Raw genomic sequence first — 15,446 nt, forward strand, 5'->3', positions numbered from 1 at the left:
CACAGATAAGATAAACAACGGAATATTACGAAAACCTGAAAAACAAAAATATGATTAGTACAGATATAGATGATAATTAATAAGAATAGCAATCCACTCTCACACTCAAACGAACCCAAAAAAAAATCTAATTTTCACTTTGTCTTTAGAAAAAAAATAAATGTCAATGAGTCAGATATTGTCTATATTTATAGTTTCTGAACCGCTTTTACTTCCATCTAAACTGTTTATTAAACTTTAAAGTTGTTATTTTGACACAGGTCACCAAATATTAACCACCACACAGTCACAAAGATGTTCAATGTCAAATTCTTCTGTCAAATTCTTCACTTCGACACTTGTAGGCTACTTCAGTTCAACTTGAAAATTTAAAATATTGTCTCAATTCCACTTTATCTAACCAATCAATATTTTTAAAGTTTACATTCGATGATACACAGAGTCTGGCTATTGTCATTAACTGCACTGAGTCTTAGATCAGTTAAAATCACCAAAATCCATACTCTAGTATAACCATTTTCACTTCTAAGAAACTAGATAAGCCCATTCAAAATCATACAAAAATTCACAAGGCATAAAAAATCGTCAATAGTAGATCTGTTTAGGCATCTCCACCATGTTTTGTTGGGGTTTCCATCCTAGATGGATTTGGATTGTTCTTATAATCAAAACTAGAATCTAAGTTTCAGCCATGCTTTATTCAATCTCTAAGCTCTTACATCATGCCTTCAACTCACAAAAGTACATATCCTGTCACATGACAAACATCTACCTTAAGAGCAGACAACTCTGTTTTACTGAGAAGGAAAATATGGGAGATAACTCTTACTTAACAATGATTTTTAAGACCACAATATGAACTAATGATATCAATATGACATGATATATCATTTGAAAATTAAACTTATGTTGGTATACATGTGGTGATTCTGGAAAACTGTTACAATGAAGTATAAAGGGATGTTGATATCATTTCAAGGTTGTATTTTGAACTGATGTTGTCATAATATCAGTAATATATGTATGTGGGAATGGTATGGTTATAATGTCCCTGAAATGATGACAGTTGAATTGCAAATGAATTTGGCATAAAAGTGATATGGCTAGCTGAAGATGAGCTTTATCAGCTGGTAAAATTAAAATGATTATATCCCTTCTAAAAATTAAGTACAGAAGCTTGGTTGATTCATACTCTTTATGATATTTTTTTATTGTAGATAATGGGACATATGGATGTGATCTCTATAATATCAGATGGTTTTAATATTTATTTCCCTATATTGATAGTATTATTATGTATATGTACCTACTTTAGTCTGGGTAGTCGATGTTTGAGTTTTCTTGGATTTCAACAATTTATTGGAGATGATGAGATGACACAAGAATTAATGGATGAAGGAAGGGAACTTGTTAAAAGAGGTATCAGTATTTGTGTTTTTCAGTATAGCCTGCCTTATAAATAGTGGTGAACCCAATCTTGACAAAAAGGTTCAGGGCACAAATGTTTTTACTTATTGCCAGCAAAAGTATCAGAAATCTGATAAAAAATGTTTTAATCTGTTTTTAAAGCTTTATCGTCTAAAAACATTGACAAATTCAGAAAACACAAGACATGTAGGTTTTATTTTGGATAAGAAATTAGTAAGTTATTAGTGATCTATAGCTTAAAAAAAAAAACCATATTTGACACACTTTTTGCTCTTTGAATTTTATCAAGCAATATTTCCATTCATGAGAGTTTTTTTTACTTGAACCTGAAGATATTCTCATTATGTTAATTTGTTTACAGAACGTAGAAGATTAGATCGTAAAGCTGATAGTGATGCTCGCAGAAAAACTTGGAATGAGAAATTTACACATAGAGATAGTTCATCTAGATTTAAAGATATACCTAGTGGAACCACAGAATCACGTCGTAAGTTCAATTTTTTTCATATGATCAGTCTTTTTAGGCACTCAATAAGGATAAGTCATTATGTTATCATAGCCAACACTGATTGATCTCATTGTATTCCATAAGTTAATTGTCGTCAAAATTTCCATTTTGAAAGACTTGAATGACAATTGCTAACCTATAGTTGATGTCAGACAGAGGTTTGTTTCTCTCAGATATTTGAGATGCCCTGTCAATCACGTCCAGGTAATAGAGTCATATCAACAGCCCTGGTCTGTTAGGTTATTAAAAAGATATATAAGTCATAGCTTTATACAATCATGTTTGATTGTAGGTATGTACACAGTTCCTAGAAGTCCTGATGACAATGACAGAACAGAGTTATTACGCCAAGCTGAACCAATAGATTATACAGATAATGATACTATACAAGATACCAGTTACCAACAGTCCAATGCCACTACCAGATATAACAGATCTCAACCACCCAGATCAACACCACCACGTGGAATCTTTGATGATGTATGAATAAAACTTCCTTAGTAACCAGATCAACAATACCAAGTGGTATCTTTGATGATGTATGAATATAACTTCCTTAGTAACCAGATCAACAATACCAAGTGGTATCTTTGATGATGTATAAATAAAACTTCCTCAGTGACCAGATCAACAATACCATGTGGTATCTTGATGATGTATGAATATAACTTCCTTAGTTACCAGATCAACACCATCACATGGCATCTTTGATGAAGTATAGATGTAACTTCCCTAGTTACCACAATACCCCATGGTATCTTTGATGATGTATAAATAAAACTTCCTTAGTAACCAAATCAACAATACCATGTGGTATCTTAGAACCAAATTTGACATTACCAGGATAGCTAGTGAAAGTATAAATGAACCGAGATTAGTATAATGCAATATGTTTATAAACATGTACAAAGTACATTTGAGGAATTTGTAATATGACAGTAGTGTAATATGAATGAGACTCATTCAATGAGTTATAGTATAAATGTAATTTGGATAGCATAATTTTTTTTATTAAACCTAACTGTAAATCGTACTAATATTTTGTAATGGTATCAATTACTGCTTGTAGAATAGTTTATTATTACTCATTGTGGTATATTTATAAAGCAGGGTTAATACAAATAGATATTAAGAGGGTAACTAAATATTTGTGTATAGATCTGATTTAACACTACAAGCTATCTGTAACACTTTTCAGAGCCAAAATCTTCTATAAAAAAAACGAAAATAAAATCAAGAAAATATCAAAGACTGTACCACTTTAAAAAAGTGAGAGCCATTTAGTCAAAAAAAAATTCTGTATATAGCTGTAAAAAAAATTGACTAGTATATGTTGATTTCTAAGTGTTGTGATAAATTGAAATATGACAGGCAGTCAAAATCTCACCTCTGTTATGTTATCTTTGAAATAATTGTGTATTCTGGTAGAAATTAATTTCCCTGAATTGTTTCAAGACATGTTGTGATTTACACATTCCATTTTACTTTTGAAAATTTGATATTAACATATATACTGACAGTCAAGTTGCTGTCATTGTATTATTTTGCTTTTGAAAGTCATTTTAGTTTCATTCATGGCTTGAATATGAAGTCATAGAAATATGTGCATTTAGCTTTAGTTTCTAGGTATATCACAGAACTACAGGGTCATATTGTTATTAATGATTTAACTACATTGCTTTAGGAGAGTCATGGGAGAACTATATAGTTCTAGGTTAAATTACACTATTTTAGGAAGATCATGGTTGAACTGCACTGCTTTAGTATGTTCAGGTAGAAGAGAGAGAGAGAGAGTTATATTGAAGTACACTGTTTTAGGAAGGTCATGGTGAAAGCACACTTTACTTACACTGCTGTACAAAACTCATGGTTGAATTACACTACTCTTTGAGTGTAATGGTTGTTTTAAACTGTTTCAGAAAGGTCGGGTAGGGTTACACGGCTCTTTGAGTCATATTACACTATACTGTTCTAGGAATTTCAGGGTCATGGTTTAACTATTCTGTTTTAGGAAAGTTAAGGTTGCACTTCACTGCCCTAAAAGATTCCTGGGTTCTAGGAAGGTCAGGGTTATGGTAGAACCAGACTGTTCTAGGAAGGTCAGAGTCATGGTAATAGGAAGATCATGAAGGTCAGGGTAGAACTACACTGTTTTAGGAAGGTCAAGGTTGCACTACACTGTTCTAGGAAGGTCAGGGTTTTGGCTTAACCACATTTGTTACAAAATTGTATTTGACATAGTAAGAAGATACTTAACATGACAAATTTAAACTAGCATTTAATATTTATTGTAGAAATCCCTTGTATTTACTATATGTAGCTTGTATTCTTATTTATTCTTGTTATTTATTTCTTCATGTTGCATTAAATATATTTACATCGAAAAGTTTCATTATGTCTCTAAAAATATTTTATTCTGGATTATAGGAACAAGTATGGCTGTTCAGAATATATGTGGGTTTTACTAGATGCTGCATCTTCAGAGATGTAAGAAGCTCTCATATTGTGACTTCCATCTTCATTAACCCATTAGGTGCAACATAGGACGTAAAACTCCATTCATTTACATATTGTAACTTTTGACATAAAGAAATAAATAATTAGGTGTGGCTAACATGTATTTCTTTCAAAGTCAAACATGAACAAATGGTTAGGGATGTTCACATGTATGACATAAAAAGAGGCCAGAAACTTTACAGGATGTTTATTAAAATTATACTTAAAGCATTTGATGGTAGTCAAAACTTTTCAGAAACAAAACAGGAATATCAATTTCATAAAAATCTAATCTCAATAACATTATTCAGTTCCTTTCAACCACTCAAATTTCCCAGTCAGTTAAAGCTTTGTTTACCAGTTTTGAGATATTCTGGGATATGTGTACACAATGTAACTACTAATGTTTAGTATGGCCTTCACAGATTTATATTCAAAGTACCTCACAAAATAATAACATACTACAATTGTAAAGCATAACTGAATCCGATTATGACTTCTATCAAGTCTTTGGTATGTGATTGATCATTTTTGACCTAAATAAATTTCAGCAACCAAGGACATTGTTCATTTGAAATTAACAAGGAAACAAACTACTTCTAAATTTGGTCATCTCCATCTTCATCAATGGTTTCAAAGGAAATAGCTGTTAATTAAACATTGTTCTTTTGATGTTGAGATTCAACAAATACACTTGCATCTCTTTTCTTTCAGCTCTTGTTGTTTTTCATCATTAAAATTAGTATCAGTAGATGATCACACAAATTATGTTAAATCAAACAATATAAGAAAGGATAGAGTTAATTTAACAATACAACACCGGTTTGTAGGTTCAGCATTAATAATAATTCACACATAAAGCAGTTTCCAACTTTGTGAAATGTTCCGTTAACTGTTCTTACTACCTTTTTCTTCAAGTTGTTGGATGTATATCATCCATATCTTATGACATATTACATCTACAAGATATTGGGAACACTTTGGTAAAAACAAAAGAGAATCATGAAAGCTTTTCGTAGTACAAGATCTGCTTTTACATGCTCTATATGTTATATCTATGGCAAAGCACTAGGTATCAGATGTAGCAGATAACTGTTCCTTAAGAAGGATTGCCGTTGATATCTGGTATAGAATTAGATGTAGATAATAAATGTTGATGATTTTCGATCTTCTCTAAATCATATAATACTTCTAAAAGACACCCAATACTCCAGGCTTGACCTCGACAACTATCTCTACAGTACTGTAATAATAATGAAGACATAATCAATCAATGGCAGTCTTGGTGGTTTGCTAACCTAGGAGTCTCAGCATATGTCAAGATGATACCTTTTTCTACCCAGTTTCTCAAGGGTTCATGTTAGAAAGATTAGATGGAGAAAGCATGTTGTTGTTGCTTCAGAATGTGCAAAGACGAGTAGGACATTGTCCTGGCAAATTTTCCTTAATGCGCACTGCTTTTTTCATATTGTCCTTTTATAGCAAAGTAGTACAGAAAAAAACAATTGTATCAAGTGTTTAAGCAAAGTGCATAGTGCTATATCCACTTAAATCAAGAAGTACAAAAATGCCTGTATATCCTGAAGTTTTAGAATAAAATCATTTTATAACTTACCGAACCATTAGAATTAGTTAGTTCTGGTAATGATTGCCATGGAGATCTCATTAATTCTAAATAATGATTGGCTAATCTAGATTCTATAAATCCTATTGTTTCTTTCAATATACCATCTTGTTCTTTATTTAATTTGGCAGCAAAATATAGTTTAGCTCTAAGAAAATAACCAGTAGGCCATAACCATTCCTGATAAAAAGAGAATAATATTCACTTTTCATACATTTCTCCATTTTAAACTTTATCTACACCTACTTTTTTCTGCAAATGTGGAATGCATTTTAAACGGTGTTTCTGAACAGTGTTTAAACTAGTTTTATTGAAGTCCCAGTTGCTTCCATGAATCCTGAAAGAACAGATCTTATCAATCAAGCATTAGTGCAATGTGAAGCTGATTTCGTTGGTATCTAATATATAGTAAGATTAATATAACTTACTGGTCCTTGATGATAGTTAAAACCACCAGCTACACGACCACAATCAGAATCATTAGCATTATCATAGTCTCCTTTATACGCCCAATCACTATAATATATCATTATAAATATTCTAGCTTGCTTTATATCTTTTTGATTAACTTGACCTTGTTGTACTAAAAATGCTAGAGTCGACTACAAAAAGCGAGTGCTTTCATAATAAGAATAATAACTCTTCTTTACAAAATCTAGAAGGCAATGGTTCTGAGATGAAGTAATCATTGTATAAGAAAACTAAAATACATACCTTGGATCCAATGTTTTCATTCCTAAAGGACCCAGTAATACTTCTTGAACTGTATTTAAAGCTATCCATGCTCTTGATGGAGTAAATAGTTCGGGGGCCTTAAATATGGAGAGAAAAAAACAGTGATGCCAGTTTGGAAAAAGCGTTTTGTTGTTGGGATGGAACAATAAAACAAGGTTAAGTTTGCTACACTTCTGGACACTTACAACAAATAGATGAAACATGAAATATTTTGAGATCTTAGTGATGATTTCAAAATGCTTCTAATGGAAAACTAATGGAAGAATAAACTACTTACCACCACCATAGCTACAGGAAAGTTGGGTCGTAGTTGATAGTCTGCCCAGAATTGTGTAGCAAGGTAAGAATCTTTATAGATACCACGTCTGTTTATTAATTCTGGTTTTGGTTCGTTGTCTGGATCAGGTGTATCATTAACCCAAAAATATTTCTCAAAATTACTCTTAATCTTTTCAGCCCATTCATGGTATGTAATCTTTACTTCTTTCCCTGGAAAATGAAGTAGGGATAAGTACACAAGGCCTAAGAAAATTGACAATGCCATGCAAGTTTTGCAAGGGCAGTGCCTGCTCTTATAATTATGCTTGTCGATTACATGTATTTCTTTCCTATGAACCTTTTCAAAGGTTAACAAAAGTTGTTTGCCAAGTCAGACAGCAAGCCCTTAAGTCTATGGGATGGACGTGTTTCATTCCTACCTTTTATAACAGCAGTAACTCCATCATGAGGATATAAATTTTTACAATTATAACTTTCTAACCATCTTACAGTAGACATTGATAATCCAATAATTTCAACTGCTGAACCATCTCTGTAATAACAGACTATACTCTAGTCTTTCCTCGAAAATAAATTCAACACCACTTTATATTTGGTCCATTTAATGATTGATGAATGGCATGAAAATATTTGCCTTTGTGCTCCAGACAAGGCTCTCAAAGATAGGCCATGCCATGCAGTGTGCAATGAGGGAAAATTTACTTTGAAACACTTTCACCATGCACAGTATGTAGCATCCAAAGTCTCAGTGTATTGTTCCATCCAAATATCATTGTTTTTTCAATGTGAGGCTCTGACCTAAACCACTGGAGAAACAGGGTCACAAAGGCTTATGTCAGGATAGAATCTAGATGCCCTAGGTTACAGAGCTAGCAATTAACTGATTGAGCCCACCAAGCTCCTTACTTCTATATAACATAACAATATATATAGAAATACCTTGGTGTAGCAGGTTTACCCTTATTACCAGCTTTACTAGAACTACCCATTTTATCCATCCATGTTCCACAATTATATTCATTACCACCATATACAAACCCAGTATTCCAATCTACACCATATTCTACATCAAAACCTGCAATACATGGTACATATTTCACAAACTACATTTTTATATCAGAAGTAGCGTTAAAATCGCTATTAAACCCTTTCTTGAACAGATGATGGAACAAGGATCACTGGACTACAAGTAAGTTCATGAAAAAAAGTGTAAGCAAAAGTTGACAGCAAGAATTATTTGTGACCATAGCTTGCAGCATTTCGATGGTTGATGTTTTTTCAGAACAATTCCTCTCTGTCCAGGGGATACTGGGGTTAAGAAAAAAACTGATAACACTATCAAGGCCTTAATCTTGATTAATCCCAGACCCTACAGAGCAGTCAACAAATACTGCCACCCCTCTTCTCAGGTGATCACTGTAGTGTTTTTTCTTTAAGTTAAAGTTAAAATTATTACCTTTATCAGTCATCTGACAATCTATCTGACTGCCAGCATTACGTTCTCTATATTTATTACCTCCAGCATGTTTCTCTAAACTTTCTTGTATCACATCACTTAATTTCTGATCCTGAATTCAACAAATTATTACAGTTTATACATGAATCCCTAAACTTCAAAGAAAATAATGATCAGATGGTAGGTAGAAAATTTGGATAAAAAACTGTTACCTACCACTTCACCTGGTTTTAGAGGTTCCGAATCATCAGTAGGATACATCCTGGATACATTATCTTTTAATATATTAACACCATTAGACACATGTTTACAGTAATCTTGTATAGATTGTAACCACCACCATACAGCATCACGACAGTTATACCGAGCACCTGTCCCCTCATTTAATAGATTAGGTATTAAACCATGACGTAGTGTACCAGCATACGCTAATATTAAACTTCTGTAATAATAATATATCATTTTTATCATTATCAAGTTCATAAAGGACAATTGCATAAAGAGTGAAAAAATGTCCATTTCACTCAAGGAACTCCACCGTAAATTATGATGTTAACAAATATTTTACATTTATCTGCTGTGATGACTAGGTACATAAATTTCAACCTTCTACAAGTCTATAACTACAGTAGTATAATTGTCTCCCTTTTCCATCAGTTAAGAAAACAGTTTCAACTGATGAAAAATGTTCTGCGATCAACAGAATTATTTATCGTGAATGGGCAAACAGTAGTGACGACAGTATACCTAATTATTATAAAGTGGGCATCTAAAAATGAATATTAAGAAATTACCGTGCCTCCTCATGTCGACCTGTTAGTAAAATTAACCCTCTGATAGCTATAAATGTATCACGTCCCCAATTTCTCATGTAACCACTGGCAAAATGAGGAAATCCTGTAACATATAAATAAACACAATTTGAGGCTATTAAACACAATCCTAATAATCTCTTCATATGGAAATATTAGAGCCTGTACAATGGGAACGAAGGCTTGTTTTTTTTAATGTTTAGTGGAGATATGAGTGTTTGAATTCATTGACTTAGCCATAAATACATAAATCTTTGAATATTTTACCTGCAGCCAAAGACAGTGATGCCTCAAATTCGTCTTTAGAAGTAATATCAATTTCTGTTCTGACTTTAGGTGGTGCTAAATTAGGCGAAAGAGTTGGTAGTTTCGACGATTTTACAAACCCACAAAACTGTACTGAACCCATTGATAAAGCTTGTACAAATGTCGATCCATCTCTAACAAAACTGAAAGCAAATCAATTCTATCATAAATTTGTGACATGAAAAGCAGTCAGTACAAGGGTTTGCACAAAAATTTAGAATTACTGTTTCTTGGATATCCTAGCGCTAAGATCGTTCTAAGATTACGTGGCCAGGTGAATACTAAAGCGGTAATAACATTTTCAGTATGTTTTCAATTTAAACAAAAAAAAGAGTCCGACAACAGTGCTGACAAAGATGTCAGAATAAAAAAATATGACTCACTCTGACATTTGTTGTATTATCATTTCTCTCATAACAACATAAGCTCCAGTAACTAAAGCATCGAAATAACATGGTATCAAATATCGGGGAGCTTCTTTTAAATACGAGAAAATACCTTCAAACCACATACCAAGCTGAAATAGATGACATGTCAACCATTGTATTGTGTTTTATAGAAATAAGGTAAAAAAACATTCATTCTCAAATAAATTGTCAAGTTGAACTGTCAGCAATCATTTCACTCATTTACTGTGGTTACATTTCTTATCACACAATTACCAGAGAATCAAAATCCACCTACAAGTTTGGCTAATCTTTCATCAAAATGACATAATCACAATTTAAAAACAAGTCTAAAAATAATTTGACTGGCATCAAATATCCTCCCTGATTTAGCAAGTGAACTGTCTTAACGTGTATGGACAATCATGTTGATGTGTCAGTGTCTTCCACTCTACATACAATCTTATAAATCTAAAAATTTGTTTATCATTTAGCTATGATTGTCAACTGTTTGATTTGTACCAGTTGACAAGTCTTCAAGCTAACAACTGAGGAATCATTTTATTTTATTCTTACACAGATATAACGGTACTTACATCATGTGTGTGGGTATTCAACTTTAATCTATTGGCTACATAATCAGGTAACCAATTACCTTGACGTAGATTATCACACAGAGAATGTCCTAGATCATTATTAGGTCGGATATCAGCTAAAACTGATATAATACCTACAAAATATCAAATATTATATTTTTATATTTAACAGAATTAAGCTATAGTTAAAACAAACAGGAAAATCTCTTCAATTCTATATTTTTTTTTTTTTATTCTTATATTATACTGAATATTGACAGTATGGTTAACTATGGTTATACAACATACACTTTACACCACTGCAAAAGATTTCTATGTTTTCAATCATTGATCAACAGCTATATTGGGTCACAGAAGATTCAAACATATTTTACCTCTAAGACCACAATATACCATGGAACCATAACCAGCAAGAGAATAGGCTCCAATTCCATAACCATCATCTCTTTCTTCTGCTTCAACCCGATATAAAACACGATTTAAACTAGCCAGATCTAAATTGGAGACTATAACACGGAAATTAGATTTATCCCAAGTATCATCAAACATGGTGCTACCGCTGTACGATCTCATCAAATATCCAAACTGTCCCAGACCACGGCGAATTTGTAATATAGCTTCTTTAGCTTTAGGAGGTAGACAAGATCTGAAATAAAAATTTTCAGAGAAAAGGTTTCAAGTCTAAACAGAATCTATGTCTGGTGCATGGAAATTTTTGATTCAGGATGATACAATATAGTGTGTAACATTTTGATCCAGGTCAAAATTTAAAGTTTGGAACTTGGAACAGTGTCAGTTTTTCATCTTAGAATCCCTATAGCAGAGTCAATACAGCTAATATTGTTTGTCACATTGATATATTTAATGGTAAACCTACCTGAAAGCAATGACTGAACCAGGAGTGAGGTTTTTCCACGATATATTGACAGTACCATCTGGGTTTTTATGTACGTTACAAATCTGACTCTCCTCAGTTTTGATATTCTGACGTAGTGTCAAGAAATAATCTGGTAAACCATTGACATAATCTTTATCTTGTTTATATTCATAATGATGACTGACTCCCATACTACCTTCTAATATTATCTCCTTTATTACACCTACAAATATAAAGACAGCATGACAGGCAAAGTAATATACACCCAATGGCAGAAATTATATCAATTACAAAAATTGCAACCACCACCAGCATGAAAAATCTGAGCTTTTTCTTCATTATATTGACAGAAACCACCATAATGAAAGATGCTAACAGCCAAAATTAATCTCTATTAGCTAGTAAAGTAAATTATTTAGACAACTGTATTAATAGTTTGAAGTGAAAGAGAATAAAATCATTGCCTACCTTGTATATGTATAGATTTAATATGTTGACCAGCACAATTAGGATTAGAAGGATGACTAAAACTTGTTCTACAGACTAGAATAATAGACTCATGTGTTTGTGGATTATGTCTGGTAACAGAAACTGTATCATCAGTTAACTGATCAACATAAACCTACAATAATAATATACAAATAATTTCAAGGTTTTATTATTATATCAGAAGAGCTGAAAACCATACAGTGGTAAAAATATTGAATTATACTAAGCCTCGGTATACTTCAATAAGCTAGTTGACTTTATTTCTGTAATATTATAATAGTAGAATGTGTCCCTTGGGAGAGCAGTTCATATAGTTCATAAAAATAATCATGAAAATAGTCACCTTTACACCTACGAAATTTACACCCTCAGAGAATAATGCCTTTAATAGAAGTTAGAACTTTGAAGCATACCTGACTAAATCCTGAAAGACCCATCTCAAAATGTAGTTTATTTAGCACCCTCTTGCCTTCTGTTATACCACATGTTTTATTGATGTAGGCATTACTTGGTTTTTCACTATCACTCCATGACATATAGTGACGTTCTTCTGTTACTACATGGACCTATCAATGAGAAGGTTTCAAAGGGATAAAATCATGTAAATATTATCCTTACTAGTTGCTACAGCTTATAGTAGTTAAATATATTTCTTTATCTAAAGCAGATTCTATAATATTTTAACTAAGTCAATGCTTATAGCTTAAATATTGTCGATAGAAAGACTTGTTAATTCTCATCTATCAAAATAACCGCACCACAAGTTTTCTATGACACACAGTTATCCAAGTAATCCACCATATCAGAGGTATTTTCACCATATATTTTAAATATTGTAAATGAAAATGAAATCTTACATGATGTGGTACAAGCTGATCATAGCCTCTATTGCTACCAGTAGCACAGCACGCCATAGCTACTAATGCTGTTGTTGGCCATAAGTCATATGCTGATCTTTTCTACAAATACAATGAAATGGAGTTTTATGTCCTGCGCTAATGCTACTGACTGGGCTAACATAAACAGACAGCAGTGAACAATGAGAGAAATTATGCCAGAGAAGCACCATCTTGATCTTGATGTGCACAGCCTGTAGCTCACAAGGTATTGGTTTAATATTGAGATCGCTGCCAGAAGTTTTTGCTTGTAAATCTGTGATCTCCATTGCTGGAGAATGTCTTAACTATGAAAATGGCAACAAAATATATGAATATCCTCGCCAGATAGTTTAAATGTTATGATCAGAAGTTGTAAATGACAAGTTGAAGAACCTACCTCTACTGGTGAAGGATTATCATGTGTTTGGTCGTAAAATAAAGCATGAGCTACAGTGGGTGTTAATGGTTTAACTCTGGGTTGAACAAATGATCCAATAGGTACACCACCATATCTATGAACTAATCTACCTTCTTCGTGAGCATTCCAGGCACTTAATGCCTCTGCAACATTAATCATACATTGAATTACTCCTTAAGGAATGAATGTCTTTTGTAAAATGCTTAGTTTCAGTGGAATTGTTAGATCCACAGACGAATGCATTAAAACTGGATGAGAAATTCATTGCTATAAAAGTGTAGAAAAAACCTCTTTACAACCCCTTTAAAGCTCAAAACTTAAGATTCAGTTTTGTATTTAAATACAAAAAGGTGCTCTTCAACATACCTCTTATCAGAGAGTTAATGCCTAATCTATTCATAAAAAGATTGTCTAAAGCTTCACTACCAGTAAATAATTCAGCTATAACATAGAGATCAGGTCGAATCTTTCTAGCAGCATCTAACATATACTGTAATAAACAACATGATAACATAGAGATCAGGTCGAATCTTTCTAGCAGCATCTAACATATACTGTAATAAACAACATAATAACATAGAGATCAGGTTGAATCTTTCTGGCAACATCTAACATATACTGTAATAAACAACATAATAACATATAGGTCAGGTCGAATCTTTCTAGCAGCATCTAACATATACTGTAATAAACAACATAATAACATAGAGATCAGGTTGAATCTTTCTAGCAGCATCTAACATATACTGTAATAAACAACATGATAACATAGAGATCAGGTCGAATCTTTCTAGCATCATCTAACATATACTGTAATAAACAACATAATAACATAGAGATCAGGTTGAATCTTTCTGGCAACATCTAACATATACTGTAATAAACAACATGATAACATATAGGTCAGGTCGAATCTTTCTAGCAGCATCTAACATATACTGTAATAAACAACATAATAACATAGAGATCAGGTTGAATCTTTCTGGCAACATCTAACATATACTGTAATAAACAACTTAATAACATAGAGATCAGGTTGAATCTTTCTGGCAACATCTAACATATACTGTAATAAACAACATGATAACATAGAGATCAGGTCGAATCTTTCTAGCAGCATCTAACATATACTGTAATAAACAACATAATAACATAGAGATCAGGTTGAATCTTTCTGGCAGTATCCAACATATACTGTAATAAACAACACAATAACATAGAGATCAGGTCGAATCTTTCTAGCAGCATCTAACATATACTGTAATAAACAACACAATAACATAGAGATCAGGACGAATCTTTCTAGCAGTTTCCAACATATACTGTAATAAACAACATAATAACATAGAGATCAGGTCGAATCTTTCTGGCAACATCTAACATATATTGTAATAAACAACATAATAACATAGAGATCAGGTCGAATCTTTCTGGCAGCATGTAACATATACTGTAATAAACAACTTAATAACATAGAGATCAGGTTGAATCTTTCTGGCAACATCTAACATATACTGTAATAAACAACATAATAACATAGAGATCAGGACGAATCTTTCTAGCAGCATCTAACATATACTGTAATAAACAACATAATAACATAGAGATCAGGACGAATCTTTCTAGCAGTATCCAACATATACTGTAATAAACAACATAATAACATAGAGATCAGGTCGAATCTTTCTGGCAACATCTAACATATATTGTAATAAACAACATAATAACATAGAGATCAGGTCGAATCTTTCTGGCAGCATGTAACATATACTGTAATAAACAACTTAATAACATAGAGATCAGGTTGAATCTTTCTGGCAACATCTAACATATACTGTAATAAACAACATAATAACATAGAGATCAGGACGAATCTTTCTAGCAGCATCTAACATATACTGTAATAAACAACATAATAACATAGAGATCAGGTCGAATCTTTCTGGCAACATCTAACATATACTGTAATAAACAACTTAATAACATAGAGATCAGGTTGAATCTTTCTAGCATCATCTCACATATACTGTAATAAACAACATAATAACATAGAGATCAGGTCGAATCTTTCTGGCAGCATGTAACATATACTGTAATAAACAACTTAATAACATATACTGTAATAAACAACTTAATAAGATAGAGATCAGGTTGAATC

General features: G+C 32.4%; 2 protein-coding genes across 2 annotated transcripts in view; one reads left to right on the top strand and one right to left on the bottom strand.

Moving 5' to 3' along the window:
• Positions 1-3,199, top strand: part of LOTGIDRAFT_189226 (hypothetical protein) — a gene marked incomplete at its 5' end in the record, with an annotated part of 7,699 nt that extends 4,500 nt beyond the window's left edge. Inside the window, 4 exons of the mRNA XM_009056541.1 lie at positions 420-507; positions 1,218-1,419; positions 1,790-1,915; positions 2,229-3,199. Coding sequence (XP_009054789.1) covers positions 420-507; positions 1,218-1,419; positions 1,790-1,915; positions 2,229-2,422 — 610 coding nt within the window. The 3' untranslated portion in view covers positions 2,423-3,199. The remainder of the gene's footprint in view (positions 1-419; positions 508-1,217; positions 1,420-1,789; positions 1,916-2,228) is intronic.
• Positions 3,200-5,531: 2,332 nt separating this feature from the next.
• LOTGIDRAFT_215487 (hypothetical protein) overlaps positions 5,532-15,446 on the bottom strand; it is a gene marked incomplete at both ends in the record, with an annotated part of 15,414 nt that continues 5,499 nt past the window's right edge. Inside the window, 20 exons of the mRNA XM_009056542.1 lie at positions 5,532-5,675; positions 6,048-6,236; positions 6,485-6,572; positions 6,771-6,868; positions 7,069-7,280; positions 7,490-7,602; positions 8,010-8,145; positions 8,527-8,638; positions 8,743-8,968; positions 9,321-9,423; positions 9,606-9,787; positions 10,028-10,161; positions 10,618-10,760; positions 11,001-11,272; positions 11,504-11,726; positions 11,972-12,125; positions 12,406-12,558; positions 12,850-12,951; positions 13,268-13,431; positions 13,655-13,778. Of these exons, the coding sequence (XP_009054790.1) occupies positions 5,532-5,675; positions 6,048-6,236; positions 6,485-6,572; positions 6,771-6,868; positions 7,069-7,280; positions 7,490-7,602; positions 8,010-8,145; positions 8,527-8,638; positions 8,743-8,968; positions 9,321-9,423; positions 9,606-9,787; positions 10,028-10,161; positions 10,618-10,760; positions 11,001-11,272; positions 11,504-11,726; positions 11,972-12,125; positions 12,406-12,558; positions 12,850-12,951; positions 13,268-13,431; positions 13,655-13,778 (3,072 nt within the window). The remainder of the gene's footprint in view (positions 5,676-6,047; positions 6,237-6,484; positions 6,573-6,770; positions 6,869-7,068; positions 7,281-7,489; positions 7,603-8,009; positions 8,146-8,526; positions 8,639-8,742; positions 8,969-9,320; positions 9,424-9,605; positions 9,788-10,027; positions 10,162-10,617; positions 10,761-11,000; positions 11,273-11,503; positions 11,727-11,971; positions 12,126-12,405; positions 12,559-12,849; positions 12,952-13,267; positions 13,432-13,654; positions 13,779-15,446) is intronic.

The sequence above is a fragment of the Lottia gigantea genome (genome assembly GCF_000327385.1).
Source record: "Lottia gigantea unplaced genomic scaffold LOTGIsca_28, whole genome shotgun sequence".
In the NCBI taxonomy this organism is placed as follows: Eukaryota; Metazoa; Mollusca; class Gastropoda; family Lottiidae; genus Lottia; species Lottia gigantea.